Raw genomic sequence first — 22,538 nt, forward strand, 5'->3', positions numbered from 1 at the left:
TTCTTGTGTATAGCAGTGGATCTGCTTCTATTTGTCTCTGAAATACTTCTCTAAGAATTCCCATCACCATTTACCAATATGACTTTGCTTTTTTACACTGGCAGCACATATGGTAGAAATCAAATTAATTCCAGACAAATCCAGCATTTTCCCTCTCTTGATTTACTGGTCATTTTACTTTTTGATAAAGTCTAGTACCATTGAGTTGCCATTTTAAAATAGTTTTCTTTATAGATCACAGCAACTGAGAAATTGGAGCCCTTTTGGAACAGAAATTGCCACAGCTCTCTTGGATGTCACTATTTATATATTTATTTTATTTCAGCATACAATTGTTAACTGTGTTCTTATTTTTTTAACAATCATTCAATAGATCTTTGAGAAACACCCTGATTTATTTGATTTTAGCATTGTTTCAAATTTATTCCAATCCATGCTGATTTCCTGGTGAAAATTAAAAAGAAAAAAGACACCAGTGCTATTTGCTCTGTTAGGAAAACCTTACTTGTACACAGACTGTACACAAAAGGTTGTCCTTAATGGGGCAAAAAACAGCTGGGGTGGGGCACTTTTCATTGGGAAAATGCTACAAGGGAAAATGATTTTTTAAAACGCTTCCCAACACAGTGGTACCAATCCATATTAGATCCCCTGCTATTTGAAAAACCTAAAAAGGTAGTTCAATCACAGAACTATTATCATGTATAATATTGCACTCTGTTAACAAGCACCTAAAGTATAGACTGACGGTTGGTCCAGATCAGCACAAGAAACACACACAAAATGCAGACAATACTAGACAAATCCAACATTTCTACCTCTTAAATCAAGACTGAAATTAATACTGTATTACAGGTTGCAATTTGAAAAGGTCTCTCAATGTACACCAGAATAATACTACTTTTCCACCTAATGGATCAGAGGAATTTCTTCTCCTGTTTTTACAAAAAAATTCACAGAAGTATAATTGTTTTCATTTTCAATATCCACCATGCAACTACCATTCCAATCATGCAAAGACAGATATGCAAACAACTCATCTTTCCAGAAAATCATTTGACTCATTTTATCACTACACACCTGCATGCTATTTTGCATTCCTTATGCAATCTAAAAGGAAGATCTGAAGAGAGGAAATGACTTTTCTACAGAAGATTTGTTTCTTCTATATTTTAACTGTAGAAGTGAACCACCCTTTCAAAGCACTTTTCCACCACTACCTTTTGTCCTAACCACTATTTTAGTGTCTTTGCATAGATGCATGGAAAAACAGTGCAAGGAGAACAAAATGGAAATTGTAAAATATCTACATATTTACTATCTACAACTCTACTTATGGGTGAGCTTTAAATGTTGTAAAAATATTGGAAGTTGCCATAAGATAAATTATGGCAGGGGCAAACAGACTTCAGGCTTATGAGATCTGTTTTACTAGAACCCCAAGATCCACCAACCAGAGGAAGGTGCAAATTAGTCGTGGAGGTGGAGCAGCATACTCAGAATTAAGGAACACACTAAACTCAGGAATCTGTACGCATTACCAGAACTGAGCTCACAATCCTGTCACACACAAAGTATCCCCCCCCCCAACATTTCTTTATCTCAACAGCCTAATTTAGAAAGGGGGGTAGCCTTATTGCCATTTTAAACAACTGCAAGTCAGAATCCTTGTTGATCCACTGCAAATCACTCAGAAATATGTGGGCAGATCCCACTGCGTGCCCAGGCAGAACCCCCTCCCCGACCCCAGGAGCCACCTGGGTGGAATGAATGACTTGTAACAACATGTTATGGGATTAAAATTGGCTACAACTTTATTTAAACTTTCAGATGTAGGAAGACTTTGGCTTAGGCATTGGGTGTTTATCCCTCCTAGTCCCCAGGAGGGGATCTGAGGCACATCAGGGTTATCATATCTGTCTGGTGAGTGGGCTGGCTCTGGAAGACGTATGTTTACACAGAGAGGCCGCCCCCTATTTCACCACAACACGGGGGGAGTGCACTGACAACTTGTCAGTGTATGGCCAGTGACTCCCCACAACACAACCCCTTTAACGGGGAACTCTGGGAATTGGGGGGGGGAGGCGTTTTGCTACGGGGAAAGCGAAACCTGCCAATGCAGGGAAAATGCCTTCCGGGTCCTTTAACAGCCACCATCGTAAGACCATAGCAGCGCCTGCATACCTGTAAAGAAGTGAACCTGCAATAAAGAGTATAAACAAAGGAAGGGTAGGGCGGGTGAAGCTCTTGAGCCGACTGAGAGCTCCCAAATAAGCTTTGCCCACTTACGTACACAAAAAGCGGACTGGAGTGAAGACTACTCCTTCTTGGTTTGCTCTCTCTTGGCTCTGCCTCCGCCCTTCGCAACTGGATCATTTTGAACTGAGGTTTGGCAGGAACCTCAAAGGGCTGTGACGAGCGGAGGTGGACCAGGAGCGCTCTGCCGGGAGTCTCTGAGGATTGGAGATGCTGGACGTGGGCATGCAAAGGGCGCCCTCCGGTTATGGGGGAGAATGGTTACTCTTCTGCTCTCCCCTGCGCTTAAGAGTTTGTAATAAAGGTAACCCTAGATTTTATAATTTTATTTCTTACACTACTAAGACCACCTGAGGGGTTGAATGGAATCTCCTGCTACCACCTCTTAGGATTATAACATGATTCAGCCATGATAAACTGGCACATCCTATGCCCTTTTAAAATGTGGTGGGGGGGTTTTGGGGGGCGGGGGGGTTATTGGGTTGTTTTTACTTTGATTATATATTTTGTGCTTTTGTGCTTTTATATTTTGATTTTGTTTTGTGAACTGCCCTGAGACCTCCGGTTATTGGAGGCATATAAATTCTATTATTCTTATTATTAATACCATGATTCCTCTTGAAGTGTTAAACTAGCATAAACTTGCACTGTCACATGTGCCACATTATATTCATTCTGCACACATAAGAAATTTATATTTTATACCATTGCTAAAGTTTGGAGATCTTTAAATCATAAAACTGTAGATCCTAACTTAATCGAATATTGATATATTTGTTCTGGAAGCTAATTCTCATGAAAAAACCTGATAGACAACTAACGTGAGCAAAGAACCAACAAAAAGTCAGATTTTCTGTAACTTGGTTCAATTTTATTTAATATGAACTTCAAAAAAAACATGGATACAGACCACCAACTTCTCACAGGGACTTATGGGAATATGTTTTTATTTATTATTTGTATTGTATTTGTTTGGCAAGATGTAGCACTCTTGAAGGCAGGAAGATGTTGTTTGTTCATTCTGAAAACAATAAAAATTGTTTAAAAAATAAATTAATATTTTAGTGTGGCAGCACCTACATTTTGGAACTCCCTGTGTACTGGGATCAGACAGAAATCTTCATTGTACTCTTTTCATAACTGCTTAAAACATTTTTGTTCAGGCAAGCCTATCCAGACAAATAGAACACATCCATGTATTTCAATCTCTTTAGCTTATTGTAATTTTTAATTATCTTTTGAACATTTTAAATACATGTTTCAAATTGTATTTTAAAACAATTTTAAGTTTTAGTCTTTTTGTAAATTAGAGGTGTGGCATATAAATTTTATGAAATAATTCTCTAGGGAACTTGAAGGGCACAGGAAGTGAGACAGGAACTTTTTTGCTTTTTATCTGGGTGTCCTGTTTATTGTTGTCTTTCTCTTTTATGAATAAATTGCAATATAATTTTTAATTAAGATACATGTCCTATTGCATCAGCTCAACTTATACACACAATCTTTACAAAGCTTTTATAAATTTATGTGCAGTTCCTAGCAGAAGACTTTACTAATTCAAATTTGCTCATAATGAAAACTGTTGTGTGTAAAACTAAGTATGAACCACATATTGTATAGCATTCACAAGTTTCTTCAGCTTCCTGAGAAATATTCTTCTTATAACCTTACAGAAATTATTTTTCAAATATGTCTTTAAGCAGTATTAGTGTAAGTAATTAAAATCGGGAAAAACACAAGTGAACCAGGGCTGTAACCATTACCATTCTGGAACATGAGTCAAGCAGAACAACCAGTAATCAAACGCACACAAATGCTAGACTTTTGTTCAGCAGTTACTCAGACAACAGTCCTACCTGAAAATCCCCAGAGAAGCTGTTGGGCTAAAATATAATGAAATGCACTTTAAGGAGGAAATGAAGATGATAATAATAATGACACATGACAACTATGATGTGTGCCAGAGCAAACTGTAACTGCAGTGATTTGTCCATTCTTTTATATAAGGAAATGGCTGCTTTGATTGGATAAAAGGGATTCTTCCATACGCACATTAACCATTTTCTTTCAAATAACCAGAATGAAAATTTTCCTGTTATACTAAAGGAATGAGTGACCTTTTGTATATAGCAACAACTGTCGAAATCTCTGTTGCAGTTCTACTTTTATTCAGCATGTTGCATTATTATTTTATCAATGCATCTGTTATTTCTTTTGAAAGTTTTTTGTGCAAAGCTAGGCATAAATAAAGACAGTTCTTGTCAGAGTTTGCTAACTTCTACACAGAACACAAGAAAAATAAGGGTAGCACTCACTAGGATGTGGCTATTTTTCAATATTGTAATCTCAATATTGCATACTGAAGATCCGTACAAGTTGACATAAAGTGAGCCAGTTCTTCCCAGCAAGTTTTAAATCTGAAGAATGGTTCACACATGATTTTTTTTTCTATGTTGAGCAACATGAACAACAGCACATACTAACTGTAGTACACAATGGATACATTTTTCCAACAAGGATATTTGCTTCTAAATTTTCATTTTTTCTGATTCAGTAATAAACCTGACTCTCATGAATACATAAAATGATTATGGATCATTCAAAATTTCTTTTGAATTACAGTGGAGCTTCGGGTTACGTTGCCTCCAACTTACGTCACCCTCGGCTTGTGACCAGAACAAACCCGGAAGTACCGGAACAGGTTACTTCCGGGTTTGCGCCGTTCGCACACGCTCAGAAGTGCTATATCGTGCCGCATGTGTGCGCAGAGGCGACGCTTTGGGTTGCGCCGTTTTCGGGTTGCAGCGGGGCCTCCGGAAAGGATCCCCACTGTAACCTGTGCTTCCACTGTATTTCATTCCTTTTGTCTTTACTTATGTCCATTCTTAAGTGTTTTGTGTCCTGATTAGCTTACAGTGTATGCATTTTAGTGGACTGTACTTGTGACATGATAAGCTCTATAAACATATTTTACCTCTGCTTTTGGCAGCATCTTTCAAAGCAGCCAGAACTTGTGGCTTCAGATCATCAGCAAGTAATCTTCCTTCAAGACCTGGGAAGAGGGACCTAGTATGTCATTAAAAAGAGAGTGTTGATCATCCATATAACTTGTGTCATTTTTCAAAGGCACAAATACTGTAAATGTAGTAATATTATTCATTAAATTTTTAGTGAATAATAAGTTCTTATCCTCTCCATGTTCCATCCCAAGCAAATGATTACGGTATACCTCAGCCAAGATTGTGCTGCAAGACAGCCCCACTGTGGCCACACACCTCACAAAAAACACCATTGTGTCACACCTCTCCTAGGAGGAATAGCAACTCTTGGAGAGGGGAAGCAATTACTATTGAGACTGCAGCATGGGGATGGGGTGGGGGGAGACAATTAAAAACTCTTCCCTCATATACCACAGTCAATCCCTGGCCACCAGCCATAGGCAAGTGGAATGCATTCATGATTTTCTAGTATTGTCTAGTGGGTAGGCAAGTACATTACAAGATGCTTACTAAGCATGCATGGGAATATGGTCATAAAGATGTGCTGCATCTGAGTATGTGGCCAAATGCCAAACCACAGCCTCCATTCCCAGCTCACAAAAGGAAGACATGCACAGTTCTGTGACTCCATTGTACAGAACTGTATATGTTATACTCTGTGAACTATAAAGAGTAACATTTAAATAAAAAACTTACACCATTATAAAATACGCTATAAAATGCATGTTATACCTTGGGAAACTTTCTGAAGTTATGTAAATTGCATCCTGATCTGATGTAGATGAAGAGAATGAAATAAAATTCCCATTTTGTAATGGTAAAAGCTCCAGTCCAATAAGCTCACTGTAGTTTCCATCACTAAGCACAAAATCTAAGACATGAAGCTTTTCATCAGCTGGTCCCTTGTGTCCAGATTGCCTTAATACTTGCCGCACTGTACCAGGAGTCACTTTTTTCACAGGTTTTGTACTAGAAACAATCAGGTCAACTGCATTAGCAATATTGTCTGGTACCTTAGCAACCTCTTTCCCCGAGCCCTGGAGGTAGTTTAGCACAGCTTGGGTGTATTCCAAACTCTCATCCATTTCTGAAAAATATACCTCCTCAACCTTTATCCAGTTATCAGTGATGGAGTAAATAACTTCATTCTGGAACAATTCATTCAAAAGAGGTTCTATAATTGGCTGCCAGTGAACTTTTGTTTTGTTTTTTTGTGGCCATAATCTATAAATTCTCTCAGCTGACAGTGGGAAATCTGAATTCTTTTCTGTTTCCATTCGTTTAATTGCTTCCAATACGAGGGTTGCATAGGCTTTGGGGACCACATTGGCCACAAGCAGCTCATTCCACAGGGCTGCTGGATCTCGCCATTGATCAAGCTCTCGCCATTTGATACTTCTTCTGTTATCTGTAAGGCCAAAAAACCCACTCACGTGGACTGGAAGTCCTGTCTTACTTTCCTCGCCAGGAGGTAATGGAAGAAAACAAAACGCTCTTCCTGAAAACTGCGCTGCAGCTCCTTTTCCCTCTCCATCACTTGATAAAGACATTGCTATGCCAATAGTCGGAATATACTTCAAGTCATCAGCCAAAGAGTCCAATTCATTGCATATTCCTCGTCCTCCAACACTGTTACATACCAACCACGATGTCTTCTGTGCATCTTTAACACACTCATCTTCTAAAACTATGTTTATGTGGTATGTCACACATGTTATACTATTACTCGGAACACCTTTACAATATTGGCTTATTGCATTTCCCAGAATCTTGATAGAGTTGGGTCTTTCGTGCTTCAGAGCTTTATTCTCACTGGCAGTGACTCTAAAAATTAGTCGCTCGGTCCCATCAGCTTCCCTAACGTGTAATGAGACATCTTGCACACTTTTAAGGAAGAGGAGTACTGTATCTGCATCCGCTCTGAAGGATTCAAATAATTCAAGAACCTTTTCCTTGTTGTACAGATTGCTACTTAACTGGGAAGGCTGCTGGCGAAGAGGGAAACGAAAGAATGTACCAGGGAAATGACCAGTATTGAAGGTTTCCTTAGTGCTTCCAAACACACCAATGAAAGGCTTAAACTGGTCTGTCAACTCATTAATTTCTTTGATGTCATCCTTTAGATTCCAACATTGACCTGATTCATGGGGTCCAAAAAGTGTTTGATGAGGGTCCAGCATTCCAATTTGGTCACCACTGAATATACTAGGAACATCTACAAAATAGAAGCAAAAAAGTATGAACAGCTTGTTTACAAGTCTACAACAACAAAAACCTTAAAATCCCTTCAATTATTACATATACAACAACCTAACACATACATTAAATTAAGCAGGAAAAGAAGAAACCACTACTAAAAAGAGGAAAATTAAACACCACAGAACCCCCAGTCTTCCTCCAATGCTCAGGAGACAAAAATTCTACAAAGCACCCAATAAATGTTTTAAATGAAACTACTTTCGGCAGTCTTTTCTTCCCTTTATACAAGCTCAGTCTTAGAATAAACAAATTTTAAACTTGGAGCAAGCCTTAAGTGAATGCACAGATGGTGTTCACCCCCCCCCCCATGCAACATTAATTCTGCAGCATAAAAAATGCATTGTAACTACCTGTAATGTGATAAACTGAATTAAAACCAATTCCAAATCTTCCAACTTTAAGAGGATCATCTTTCTTTCTGCTTCTTGCTATCTCCTGAATTCCATGCCAGTCTTCGGGGGTAAAAACTGCATTGTTGAATACATAAAGTGCAGGACCTAAAGGGGGTGGGGGAGACATGGTAAATGTAAAAATATAGGCTGATTTGGAAACAGCATAGATATTTAGATATTTATAATTAAATTACTGAGTACTATAAAGAATACGGATACAAACGGAAACTGACTTTAACCCCAACTGATTCTATAATTCTGGACTAGTCTTACATATTTTAAAGATCCAAACACTTGTTTCTAACTCATTTTCATGATAAACCTAACTAGCAACAGCACAGATCGATTAAATGGTAGTTTAAGCCTAGAGTCAATTATCTTGAGCCACAAACTGATACAACTGGATTACTAACCAAATAGCTCTTTTTGAAAGCCAAATGTTAAATGTAAGCCTAGCTGCAATGTTTTAGAGTTAGCTATGCTCCTCAGTATATCACTACACCACAAGAAAACTAATAATTCAGGAAGAAAATTAGATAAGGAAAAGATAACTTACCCTGATATTGTGCCATGTCTTTAGACCACAGAGACTCTGTCCCATACTGAGTCTCATCATATAGAAACTTAACTTCTGTGGCACCAGCATCTTCTGCATTTTGAATCAATTCCTGAAAACAAAACAAATATCGAGAGCTATGTAATAACATGCAATAATTAACAAATGGGATTAAATAACATCAGCAGATATCCTACTCGACTACTGTATTCACCTCTGCTTGTGATGGAGTGATTAGATGCAATATAGACTAAGATACAACATAGCGGAAGATGGTGGCGTTAATATCTCATTCAAGTTCCGAATGTTTCAATTACTTTTTGTTAAAGGCATTATTCCCATGCTGGTCAAGCATACTTAAAGGCAATATATAGTTAACATATATTTTTTGTGTAAATTATCAGCATTTCAAATTCTGAGATTCTTATCTTATGTGGAACCTATATAGTGACACCTCCTTAAACTACCATATTCAGTGGTATCTCGGGTGAAGAACTTAATTCATTCCGGAGGTCCGTTCTTAACCTGAAACTGTTCTTAACCTGAGGTACCACTTTAGCTAATGGGGCCTCCCGCTGCTGCTGCCGCATGATTTCTGTTCTCATCCTGAAGCAAAGTTCTTAACCTGAGGTACTGTTTCTGGGTTAGCAGAGTCTGTAACCTGAAGCGTCTGTAACCCGAGGTACCACTGTATATACAAATATAAAACTTGTCAACAAAACTATAAGCACAGTTCAAATACAACAAAAAGCAATGGTTTTTCAATAAGAACCTAAGCAAAAGCAAGCCTCAGGCTTCCAAGTATCCCACTCTTCTTACCCTGTTCTTCACTTAAGAGGGGAAGACATTACAAGCTCCAGCTTCTGTCAATAAGTCATGGTCTAATATCTTGGTTGGCACACATACACAAAACTAACCCCATGGTTTGGACAAACCATAGTTTCCCATGAACAGTTGAATCATGGTGTACTGTAAAATAACAAACGGAAGTTTCTAATTTCCTTCTGTCATTAAACCAGGAGGAAAAACAGAACCAATAATGTTATTCAGTACCCCAGTTCCATATTTAAAAATGTGCAAAGCACTGTTCGTTAACATATTTATAGCAAGGTATTGTTTTTCTTACTTTAAAATGTTTTCCTTACTTTAATTTCCTTGAATTCCTTATTTTAAAATATGTTGTTACACTGTACCTTAAGAATCTGTCCTCCTTCTGGATATCTTCTTAAAATATCTTTAAGGAAATCAACAAGCGGTGGAGTTGTTTGTCCAAAACGACCTAGAAATGCAGAAGAAGCAAAATGTCATGTACTTGTTTTAGGGAGAAAAGACACATAATTGTTACTCTTCAGGACACTACTGCAATTATTAGTTTCAGGTTTGTATTGCAGATTGTTAATTCATAGATTACAGGCTAGGAATGTAACACTATAAACTGATGAAAAGGATAAAATTGCTGAAAATATTTGAAAGAAAAACGTATGTCTTAAATCATTCGCACTATAAGATAAATTGAGTCATACAGGAATGTACACTGCAATTTTTTCCTTTAGATAGAAATCTGTTTTTGTAATTTGTTTTGAAAATGAATATATGCAGAGATGGAAAATAGTAAAAAAGAGGAGAAATGAGAGATGCAAGGGTAAAGGGAAGATTTATTGTAATTTACTATACCTCCTCCTTTTAGGCCCTTTGACAAAAGATTTAGAAATACATGATTCTGAGAAGTCTGAAGGTCCCCAACCTCAACACAGTCTGATAACTGAAAGGGAAAGGTTTTTTTTAATGTTGTGCATTCTTGAGTATGCAATGTATCAAAAGTATATAAACTGCTTCAACCTGTGAAGACAACCAGTCAACAAATGACCACATGTGCTGCCATAAATATTTATCAGGATATATTTATCAGGCATAGGGAATTTCTGGCCTCTGGATCAAATTGGGCCCAGTAAGGGTCCTAATTTGGCCTATGGGGCTGTCTTCCCACATATTACATAAAAAAAGAAAAGCTTCCTTCTTCATCAGTGTAAGTTGCTTCAATAAAATATATAATTGTATCTATTTATATGAAATACAGTTGCATATAATTTGAATCAGAGCAGATCCTCATCATTGTAAACATCATCTACACTTTTAAAGAAATTCAAAGACATGCTTTCTTGAAATATGAAGCACCAGCTCCAAAGCATCAGTTCTAAAAATCTGGGCCCTCAATCAATACACCTTAAGATTTGAATAACTCTCCCCCAGCCATCACAAGTTTTCTGGCTATATCTAACACTATGCAAGCAGCATTACACTCACACAAGAAGACGTCTTCTTCCTCTTCTCTCCCCATGCCCACCCCCACCCAAGTCTGCTCCAGAAGATACCCCAGCCTTCTGGAGCAGATTTTGAGGGTGCACAGAGGGCTGCACAGGAGATCGGTTCCATTGGGCACACAGAAATCTACTGCACACATGAAGCAGCATCACTGGACACCATCCACTCATTTCCCTGCTCATTGTAAAGACCTACTTATTGCACTGGAAGAGCAGGAGACCAGACCCACCAGCACATCACAAACTACCCTAACAAATGACTTGATGTCCAGGTCTCTTAAGACTATGTGAGGAAGGTTCATAGCTCAATGGCACAGCATCTGCTATGTATGCAAATGTTTAATTCTCAGCATGGCCAAGTAGGGCTGGGAATGTCCCCTATCTGAAATCCTGGGGCGTTGCTGCTAGTCAGTGTGGACAATATTGAGCAACACTGAGCAGTGGTCTGATTCAGTACTAAACAGCTTTTCCTATGTTCCTAGCCAATATGATATGTTAATATGAAAAACAAGGAGGAAGGTTGGGCTCAAGTTTTTAGGGAATTATATGCTGAAATCAGAATCAACCATAACTGAAATATACTCCTTACTAATACAACAATTTATAATTTAGCTAATCTGTCAATTAATGCTTTCCTGTATTTCTCAGAAGGAAAGTAACCATTTCAAGACTACTTCAAAAAGGGTATCTGGAAGCTTTCCAGAAGACTAAGGAAGCTTACCTCTCTTCCCTTGTGGTAGAGACACTGCTCAGCTACAGGAAAACCCGTCTCTGGATAAATTAACTCTTTTATGGATGCCACAGACACTGAAGAAGGCACCTCAAACGTCCTGCAGCCCACATAGTCATGAAGCACAGTCACTGTGGCTGTCCTACACCAAAAATAAAGGAGAGGGCATCTTATTTGAATGAATGGAGAAAGGAAACAGCAATACAAAGCCAAGCAGAGCTAGACATCCTTTCTTATTAGAACCTTATTAGAGCCTCTTATGTTCATAGGTGTATCACCTATGAACTACTAAAACCATCCAAGGTAGCGGCCCTCATCACATGCTGTAGTAATTAAAGTATTCTATGCACTGTGTGAATAAGTATCTCTTTCTACCTGTCATAAACCTATTTTCAATCAATTTCACTGAATGACTCTAATATTATCAAAAAGGGGTTACAAATTCTGCTCCTTAAATTATGAATGTTCAGAAGCCTACAGCCACTGAACTCCACAGGTGTTTACCAAAGCACCAAAAGTGTTTGTTTTTCTTTGCAGGAAAGATGCCCTAACCCTTGATCACTTTAGCAGCTATTTTTGTACCTTCTTCAGTTTTATGAAAACCCTTTTGAAACAGAGCACAAAGGCTGTATTCCAACAGTGGTTATATGTTATGTTATGTGTTATTCCAATCATGGTTATATGTTACAGATTGCCTTCAACTAACTTTTGCTACGAGTAGAGTAGAAATTAATAGCCATGATTAACTTAGCTATATTAATTTCAATGGGACTACTCTAAGTAAAAGTCAGTTGATGAAAACCTATATCATTATGATAACTGTCTTCTTTAAGTTTCCTTCTTAAGAATTACTTTAACTGGCCCTTACACTACCCTAATACACCATGGGCAAAATCTGGTCTTTTAAATTTCAGCAGTGCCCTGTGCGAGGCCAAAATTTGGCACCACCCTACTTCTCAGCTTCCGTTGTGCTCTACAGTGGTACCTTGGGTTACATCTGCTTCAGGTTACAGACGCTTCAGGTTACAGACTCTGCTAACCCAGAAATAGTACCTCGGGTTAAGAACTTTGCTTCAGGATAAGAACAGAAATCGTGCTCCGGCAGCGCAGCGGCAGCAGAAGGCCCCATTAGCTAAAGTGGTGCTTCAGGTTAAGAACAGTTTCAGGTTAAGAACGGACCTCTGGAACGAATTAAGTACTTAACCCGAGGTACCGCTGTATTCACTACCTTATAGTTGTGATGCCCTGTGATGCCCCTTATGCTCAGCACCCTGTCCTGCTGCCCAACCAAGAATGGGATACTCAGCAAGTCCTGTGTCAAGCTAGAAGTTTGACACACTTATAGCAGCAGAAGCATTCTTGGTCCACTGCCAATAACGTCACCTGCACGAAGCAGACATGGAAAGTGAGGATTGTAAGGTGTGTGTGGATGCTCACACCTCTGCACGGGATAAACAAGGCAGAAAGGGAGGCAGGCAGGCACACGATCGACATTCACTATCCATCGCGTCTGCGGCCCGTGAAAGCTCACGACACAACCAAGCTGCAAGACTGCAAGGCACCACGCGGGACCCGTGTGTGTGGTGTGTGCTTTCCGCCCCCCTAGCACGACACGTGTAGACCAATCCTAGGTCCCACTCCATCCTGAGCAAAAAGAGGGTCAGGGAGCGCCTCGAGGGGGCAGAGAGGAGCCAGCCGACCCCCGACCCACCCCTTTCTCCCTCGCCCCGAGGCGCACAGCCCGCGCGCCGCCCGGCCTCACTCACATGCCCCGCCGCCCGGCCGCCTCCTCCTCCGCGCCAGCCAGGCCCGCTCCGTCCGTGACAGGCAGCTCGAAGCGGCGCCGCTCGCGCCCGCCAGATTAGAAAAAGACCGTTAGCCGCGACGCCTGCCAGGCCTCTGTGTCTCAGCCCGCCTCCTCCTCCTCCTGGCGACGCCGGTTCCGCACATGGGGAAGGGGTGGGGACTTGCCCTGAGGAGGACGGGCAGCAACCGTCGGCAGAGGGAGGCGCGAGGCTACTCTCCGCCGCAGGGGAGGGACGAAGAAGGGAGGAGGGAAAAGCTGGCGGGCGCTGCCGCCGCCGAGGAGGGTCGAGGGGCAAGCCGGCGTGGAAGGAAGGGGCGGGGAGGGCCGGCAAACGCAGGATGAGAGCGAGGGCCCCGTCCCTGCAGACTGAGCCGCAGACGCTTCACTAAAAACAATAGTAATCGTGGCGAGAAATCTCCTCACGAAGCGCTCGCCCTGCGGCGCGGCGTGCGCAGAGGACCCACGCCCGCGTCCCCCCTGAACAAAGGCGGGAAATGCGCGCGCAGATGCTGCTAGGAACGTAGGGGGCTGCCGCATACAGAGCACAGGCCTTTGGTCCGTGTAGCCCCGTGTTGTCCATCCTGGCTGGCAGTAGCACTCCAGCGTTTTGAGGCAGGGGGTCTCTCTCAACCCCACTAGGGAGATGCCAAGCGAGGGTTGAGCCAGAGACCTGGATGCAAAGGTGATGCTTTACCCCTCCAGAACCCTCCTTACTGCAGGCACCCCACTTTCTTCTCAGAAAGTGGCTTCCGCCTCTGCTCTGACAAATGCTCCTGTCACCACAGGGAGCTCCTTAATTGCAGCAGGAACATTTTTTAAAAGCCTTCTTTTCATGAGGGTGTACATGGAAATTGCCCTGCTAGCAACTCTACCCAGGACTACCACTGACAAAAGGACAGTATTTCTTTTTTCAGTTCAGTATCTAGACATCTTTGCAGATATAATTTGGTGGTGGGAGTAGTGTGCAAGTTTCAAAACCTTGAGCACGTTTACTCAGAAGTAAATATGAGAAAGGGCCATAACTCAGGGGCAGAGCATCTGTCTGAGTGCAGAAGAGCCCAGGTTCAATCCTGGCCATCTCCAAATAGGGCTGGGATAGTCTTAAATCCTGGAGAGGTGCTGCCTGTCAGTGTGGACAATACTAAGCTAGATGGCCCAGTCTTTTGACTCGGTATGAGGGCTCAAAGGCAGTTTCCTATGTTCGTGAGTAAGCCCCAGTATCAACCTGTATCCTTAGCAAGTGCTGCCCTAGAAAGAGCACAATTCTGAAACAATTCAGACAAAGGGCAGCAATATCTTTGTACATACTTTATGAGCCATTTTAAGTTAACTTTAATGTGCTTTTTTGCACTCTTGTGCATACACCCCCTTATAGAAACACATTATCATGAATTATGAACTGTCAATACCACTTTTGAAACTAAAAACATGCCAAAGGGTAGGGGCACTGATCCTTACTGGAGCAAATGGTACGTACAGTACATTAATTTTCACTCTCTTCAAAAATCACACCCTTGGTCAGGCCCTTGACTGGAGCATATCATGCCAAAGTTCACATCACATTAATTAATTCCCACCACTTGATTCCATACTTAAAACCACTCTTTCTGAGCAAGCATGCACAATTTTATTCCATTCATATAACTACAAAAGAAATACATAATCCTTTCAATCGTGCTTTTGAAAAATGTTAGGCATTCTTAATCCAAAATACAGGATCTTATTTTGAAAATACAATTAGGTCTTTCAAAAAGACATTTAAAATTTGAAATACTGATACATCATTTCTATGTTTGCAAACTTAAAAACACTTTTTTTTAATACTAACATTCCCTTTTTGACCTAAGAAAGAGTACCTTAAAGATTTTGGACATAACATTATGTTTGCTGACTGGGAACAGTTATGGACCACAGGCATGAAATTTACGGCTTGTAATGCCTTAAGAGAAAATATAATGAAAATGATTTACAGGTGGTACTTAACCCCAGCCAAGCTAGCAAAAATCTATCATTTGTCAGATAGTAAATGTTGGAAATGTAAAGAGACTGAAGGCACATTTTTTCACCTTTGGTGGACATGCCCAAGGATTAAAGCTTTCTGGGAAATGATATATAATGAATTGAAAAAGGTATTTAAATATACCTTTCTGAAGAAACCAGAGGCCTTTCTTCTGGGCATGGTCGGCCAATTGGTGCGAAGGGAGGATAGAACTTTTTTAATGTATGCTACAACAGCAGCAAGAATACTCATTGGAAAGTACTGGAAGACACAAGAATTGCCCACCCGAGAAGAATGGCAGATGAAAGTGATGAACTACATGGAACTGGCTGAGATGACTGGCAGAATTCGAGACCAGGGAGAAGGGTCGATGGAAGAAGATTGGAAAAAATTCAAAATATACCTTCAAAAATATTGTAATATAAAAGACTGTTAGAAAGATGTTGGAAAAAGAAAATTAGGTCGTTTTGGTAGATATGATATAAAGGATTAAGCAAAAATGAGCTGATGAAATTGACGAAACAGAGGATGTTTAATTACATTATTTTAAATTAAAATACGTAAATGAAAATAAGGGTAGAAGGATTTGCTGGAAATACGATCTGAACTAGAATACAAAATTGGGAGGTGAGAGGAGGTCATGGAAATAAGTAAAGGGAAAAGGTTATGTAAAGGTTTAATCTGTTTTTGTTTTATTCTAACTTAATGCATTTTTATATTTTTTGTTTCGTCTTCTTTTTTATTCTATTTTATTGTTCACTTTTTTCTTGTTATTTCTCGCTTTGTTATGGCTAAATTTTTCTTTGTATTTTGTATGGTTTTTTTTCTTTCTTTCTTTTTTGTAACTTTAAACTTGGAATAAATATCATTTAAAAAAAAAAAAAAGAAAGAGTACCTTAATTTCAATGGCCAATCTTTCTAGTGTATCCCCACCCCAAAAAATAGATTGTAATATTAAAAACAAGTTGCGGATGTTTTTACCTTCTCACAAATAATAGTTTAAGCCTATTTTTTTTAAATCTAAGTGAAACCCCAAGGGAATTAAAGTAAGTAGAATGTGATTTCCTGAGCTGGAATTTGTCCAAGTCACTGAATGGAACAAAGAAACTAATTCATATGAATTGCCATGGGATTTAACATGAACACAAGTGACCAAGCATCTGAGTGTTGTCTTGAATAAAAGCAGTTGTAAAGCTCATGCTTTATAGAAAGCTTTATAAAGTGGTTATCAGTCAGATCAATTAATAGGCAGTCTTTATAAGGGTGTAAAATGGACTAAGAAAACTGCTGAATACAATGCAAGGAAATACATTCTGGGATACTATACTGATGATACTGTTTTATGCACATCAGACCCAGTTAATGCTGAAAGGTTATTGAGTATGAATTGGAGACCCTTTCTAATGTCTCTGGACTTAAGGTAAATTTTCAAAAATCAAAAGTAACATTCTTCCATACTCCCCCACAAGGAAACCTTATCCAAGGAAACCTTATCCAAAATACCTTTTACTTATGGTCACCTAAGCAATACACCTTACTATACATAATATCTGTAAAAATTGTAATATTTTTGGTATACAGGCGGCAACCATCATTCCGCTTCCGTTCTCCTCTCGTCTGGGTTCAAAAGGAGCCATGAATCGGCAGTCATGTCAACAGGACACGTGCAAAGTGCTTACCACCTGTGTACACTTCAACACAACTGCCACAACTTTGTTAAAGTATTCAGAAACGTTTTTCCAAGTGCTTTTTGGTTTTTGTTTTATGCAATTGTTGCATGTCATATGCTCTAATGTAAACAAAGATAACTCAATGCAACAATGTTAAACAGTTTAAAGATGCAAATTAATAAAAAAATGGGTTAAAAAAACAAACAAACTGCTGAATAGATCAATCACCTCTACACTGCATTGTATATGTTTAGTATCATGTTTGTAATGGACAGCATTCCACACTTGGATCCATGTTCAGCAAAGAACAGCAAATCTCTCCAACTACCAACCTACCCAATCAGAGGAAAATGAGTAAGTAACCACGGGTTCTTTTCTTAGCACACCCACTGATTTCCTGTGCCATACTAAGAATGCCATGATTTTCTGTGCAAAGTCCTTGATTAAAGGAGGAATCATGTGCACAGTGTCTTGTGAATCCCCCTTTCTCCTCTCACCTATTAGCTGTAATAAGGTTGAGATGGAATTGAGAGGATAGGTGGGGGAAAGGGAGTACTTGAACTGATGGGGGCTTCTGTTCCCACCTCCCTATCTGGCAGATTTTAGAGCTGACAGCTCAGATTTTCTTTACACAATGCAGGAGTACAGTACCACACATGTCCTTCAAGTGGTGGATACAAAGATTTTTCTCCCTGTTGCACTATTTTGCAGTGTTAACAGAGTAGGTCCAGAAGAGCCAGCCATAGATCCCTCTTGCTGGCAACTATTTAAAGTCTCAGCAATTCGGAAAATTTGTAAACAGATCAATATTTTCGTTCAAAAGTAAGATACTTGATAGCCCATCATAGGAATTATTGCTTGTATTCAGACATTTTGGAGTACTTAGAAGAGTTTATAAAGAACAGAATATGAAACAAAGTATGTGTGTTCTTGCTGTTGAGAAAATGCCAAGTACAAGAAGTACACATACCCAGGGCTGAAGTAATATACATAAATGCAACAGGGATGGATGAAAGAATTCTCCCACCCCTCCCAAAAACTATTTCAAATGCAAAGGTACCCTAATTTATAGATATTCATTTAATGACCTGCTCCTTTAAGACTTAAAGTGTGCTGGCCACTGTTGTGGAAATTAAACATCTTGAATCACTAACTTGAATCACGACCCAGAACTGTGGGAGTGGAGTCATCTGCAATTTTGTGGGCTTTATCATAAAACCAAGAGCCCAATGACCTTTTGTTGGCATTAGCAAATTCTTAATGACTAGGGGGTTTTGTACTTATTTAGATCAACCATGTACTGCAATAATCCGCAACTGTATCTTAAGTATTACTGGACATGTCTGCAAATAAGCATATTGGAAAGATCCGGGGGCTGAATAAATGTGAGCATTAGGAAATAAATTGGGGGTTACTAATGCAACAAAACATCTACTGCAGTAAGAGACCTACAACTGCAGCTGCTTCTGCAGTGCTGGCAGGAAAATGCCAATGACTCAGCAACCACATTTAGATGTGAAACAATGTCCTGCTATTATGGAACTTTTTTGTACTACAATAAACAGTGCATACATTTCAGTCATTTATATCCAAACCTAGTTCTCTAATGGCTTTTAATGCCACTATTTTTAAATTTCATACTCATAGCAGCAGAAGACTTTCATGATGATTTAAGTTACTATTTGAATCACAAAGTACCTACAGTTTGGTCAATATGTGATAAAGTGGCTACATGCATCCTCTAGATTCAGAGGCACCAAATGCCAATAGCCATTGGTAGCAGGAGAGGGGAAGGACCATAGCTCAGTAGAGAGCATCTGCCTGGCATGCTCAAAGCCCCAAATTCAAACTCTGGAAAGCTACTGGAAGCCAGTGGAGACAGTACTGAGCTGCATGAGCCAGTGGTTTAACACAGTGTAAGGCAGTTTCTAGCCTTCCCATGCTCTTGCCTATACAGTGGTACCTCCGGTTAAGTACTTAATTCATTCCGGAGGTCCGTTCTTAACCTGAAACTGTTCTTAACCTGAAGCACCACTTTAGCTAATGGGGCCTCCTGCTGCCGCCGCGCCGCTGGAACACGATTTCTGTTCTCATCCTGAAGCAAAGTTCTTAACCCAAGGTACTATTTCTGGGTTAGCACAGTCTGTAACCTGAAGCGTATGTAACCCGAGGTACCACTGTATATCTTGTTTGTGGGGCTGCTGTATTTCTTATTGACCTCATGTAAGCCACTCTGGGAGCCTTTTCAGCTGAAGAGCATGATAAAAATACTTTAAATAAATAATCACTCAGAACATTTGCTGTCAATGCAAGCAATCTTGGTAGTCCCTAGGTGCATGCTTAACTCACATAGCATGTCAACCCTACCCGGCATATGTAGGTCAGCATGCACATTCATCATCAACAATAAAACAGCAATATAAACTTCTACTCCTCAGAACATTGTTTGAAAAATAGAATTGCCCTGGAGAAGACAGGATTTGGTTATCCACAATTTGGATCAGAAATCCGGGGGGGGGGGTTCATGGAGACCCTTTGGCCTCCAGATCATAGAATCATAGAATTGTAGAGTTGGAAAGGATCCCAAGGATCATCTAGTCCAACCCCCTGCAATACAGGAATCCCAGCTAAAGCATTAGAGTCACACCTCAGGTTACGAACGCTGTAGGTTGCGCGTTTTCGGGTTGCGGACCACACCGAACCCAGAAGGTACCAGAACGGGTTACTTCCGGGTTTTGGCACTCACGCATGCGCAGAAGCGCAAAATGATGTCATGCGCAGAAGCGCCGAATTGCGTCACACGCGTGCGCAGATGCAGCACTTCAGGCCGCGAACGCTGCAGGTTGCGAACGTGCCTCCCGCACAGATCACATTCGCAACCAGAGGTATGATTGTATATATGTCAGACTACACTCTCTCATTGCTGACCATTGGCCATGCTGGCTGGGGCTGACAGCATTTGGAGTCCAATAACATACAGAGAGGACCACAGGTTCCTCATCTCTGCCCTACATTCCAGGGAAGGCAGAAGAAATCTGGTGCCCTTCATTTCTAGTACATTCACAGGACACTATAATTTTATTTATTTATTTATTTATTTATTTATTTATTTAGACTTGTAGTTGAAGCTTGTTTACCAGTGTAACTCTTACAAAGCAATTGTCATACCACAATAAAATGTCAAGTTGCAGAAAATAGCCTACACTTAAGCACACACAGCAACGAGCTACTAGAATACAAACAAAATTATGAAAAACATCAAAACAACTACTGCACTACCTCCCAAAACAATTTTAGAGGTTAACAGATTGGCTTGCATTTTGTTCTGGGTAAATATAATATATCTCAACAACAGCTTACATTAGAATGCTTAATTTATAAAACACCCCCATGGTTTTGTCTCTGAGATCAAGTGGCATGAAGGTCTTCCGAATGTGAAGTATTAATAGAAGACTTTTCCTTTGCATAGGAGGTTATCCACCTAAGCTGCTCTGACTGGCAACAACTCTCCAGGCTCTCAGACACAGGTTTCTCACATTACCTGCTAAGTCATTTAACTGGAGGTGCTGCCCGGGCATTGAACTTTGAAACTGCCTGCATGCAATACTGTATATGTGCTCTACCACTGAGCTACAGTACCTACAGTTTGGGGGTCTTCCAACAGCTTTTGAAATCAGCTTTTTTGAAAGAGCCAATGTCATCAGCTTTGGGGCTACTCTTGTATGTGAAGCCACTGGATATTTTTATTTGACTTTATGCTTACTTAAAATTTGATGTATGTTAATAAACTCTTAATTGTTGATCATTCTTTTGTTGTGATGTTACAGTGATAGTATACTTTTTATTACATTGCATTCTTATACTGTACCAGACTATTTTTTATTTTTATAAAATGTGAACTGCTTTTAGCACAGATGTATTTGTGGAAAATGTGATATATAAATAAATTGACACTGAAATCAAACCCGAGTGCAGAAATGACAGCTGAAGTCTCATTCAGAACTGAAACGCTTTTACATGTTTGACGTGGGATTAGTATAAGAATTCACGGTTTCCCTAGTCAGGTATTCATTCGTGTGTTTTTTAAAAAAAATGTTGTCTTGGGGCTTGAGCCAATATCTGGTTTAATATCTCACAGCAGCTATTAATTTATTATTGCAGCTAGCATTTTCGCAGCTGCCAAAACTTACTACCCCTGTGCAGATTCTTCACGGACGGGTGTCATGGACATGCCTGTGATCTAATAGAACTATCAATAGATCTGTTGAATCACAAAAATGCAATGCATCAATTCCAGGACTGAGCCTCTGAAGATTTAGAAAACAGCTTGTGGGCCTGAAGCAGGAGGAAGGCCTTCCATTGGCTGGGAGAAAAGATCTTTCCACAGATCCCAATTCCTCCCCCTTGCTCCAACATCTGTGTCCCATGAATTCCAACCTCTGTGGCCAGCTTCTATTTCAGTCTGTGACCAAGGACTAAACCATGCTATGGGGGAGATCCTCAATTAGACTATTTGTTGTTGTTTTTAAATGACAGGCAACCATGTCAGTTTGATCAGAGAAGCTGTGCTGGGGGAGATGTTTGACCCTTTTCCCCAGGCCATATTTTCTGAATGAACACCCCCTCGTGCCTGCTACTCTTTGCTCCAGGAGGAGAAAAGTAGGTTAAGCACAACAATTCTTTTCAAAGTGGCAGACTACTATACCTCTGTTTTAGTAACAAAGAAAATGCTGGGAGATATGCCCACAGAAATCCGGTGCAATATGCAGTTTGGTCCCAAGAACAAAACATCCAAGGTAAACATATCCTTTCTCTGACCTTGTGACAGTAACAAAACACTCACATTGTTTTATGTATTGCAATTTCTACTATTCATTCTGAATTCCAGATACAGTGGTACCTCGGGTTACATACACTTCAGGTTACATACGCTTCAGGTTACAGACTCCGCTAACCCAGAAATATTACCTTGGGTTAAGAACTTTGCTTCAGGATGAGAACAGAAATCGTGCTCCGGCGGCGCGGTGGCAGCAGGGGGCCCCATTAGCTAAAGTGGTGCTTCAGGTTAAGAACAGTTTGAGGTTAAGAAGGGACCTCTGGAACAAATTAAGTACTTAACACAAGGTACCACTGTATACCCTGTTTTCTGGTTGTCAGTTTAGAAGGTGGGTTAGCAGCACATGGATCTAAAGCTTTTATCATTGAAAGCCTTCCAAATAAAACCATAAAACTAGTTAAGTAGTCCCCCACTAAATATTTAAATAAGATAAAACAAGCACTTTAATGTTATATCAATCTTTTATAAAACTAAGGAGCTAGCTAATGCTTTCCAAAGGTTGTGCTCACCCAAGGTCAGCTATTTCCCCCCACTGCCCCCCACCCACATATTGATTTATCCATTTTCATTACATGCATTAAATTCAGGGGGGGAGTTTACTGCGATCAGCAATGTGAAAGGGATGGAGCTATTTATGATGCAAAAATAACAGCAGCAGGAATGATATCATTTCTGATGCAAGTTATGTGAAAACGAAATGTGTCATCCCATC

At 40.0% G+C, this 22,538-nt stretch overlaps 1 protein-coding gene and 1 long non-coding RNA gene across 4 annotated transcripts in view; one reads left to right on the forward strand and one right to left on the reverse strand.

Moving 5' to 3' along the window:
• The window catches only part of LOC308476583, a 141,388-nt gene that overhangs the window by 106,416 nt on the left and 12,434 nt on the right, over nucleotides 1-22,538 (forward strand). The gene's annotated exons all lie outside the window — the stretch shown is intronic.
• Nucleotides 1-22,538, reverse strand: part of SACS (sacsin molecular chaperone) — a 40,180-nt gene that overhangs the window by 14,347 nt on the left and 3,295 nt on the right. Inside the window, exons 1-9 of one of the 3 annotated variants that reach the window (XM_081004022.1) lie at nucleotides 13,280-13,777; nucleotides 11,505-11,655; nucleotides 10,137-10,224; nucleotides 9,656-9,741; nucleotides 8,463-8,574; nucleotides 7,865-8,011; nucleotides 5,988-7,470; nucleotides 5,231-5,322; nucleotides 4,113-4,139 (exon numbers count right to left, since the gene is read on the reverse strand). In XM_081004022.1, the coding sequence (XP_080860148.1) occupies nucleotides 4,113-4,139; nucleotides 5,231-5,322; nucleotides 5,988-7,470; nucleotides 7,865-8,011; nucleotides 8,463-8,574; nucleotides 9,656-9,741; nucleotides 10,137-10,224; nucleotides 11,505-11,655; nucleotides 13,280-13,281 (2,188 nt within the window). In that variant the 5' untranslated portion in view covers nucleotides 13,282-13,777. Of the gene's footprint in view, nucleotides 1-4,112; nucleotides 4,140-5,230; nucleotides 5,323-5,987; nucleotides 7,471-7,864; nucleotides 8,012-8,462; nucleotides 8,575-9,655; nucleotides 9,742-10,136; nucleotides 10,225-11,504; nucleotides 11,656-13,279; nucleotides 13,778-22,538 lie in introns of those variants that run through there. The other 2 variants (XM_081004020.1, XM_081004021.1) reach the window with 2 other exon arrangements.

This window comes from Podarcis pityusensis, assembly GCF_964106645.2.
Source record: "Podarcis pityusensis genome assembly, chromosome: 4".
NCBI classification, from domain to species: domain Eukaryota; kingdom Metazoa; phylum Chordata; class Lepidosauria; order Squamata; family Lacertidae; genus Podarcis; species Podarcis pityusensis.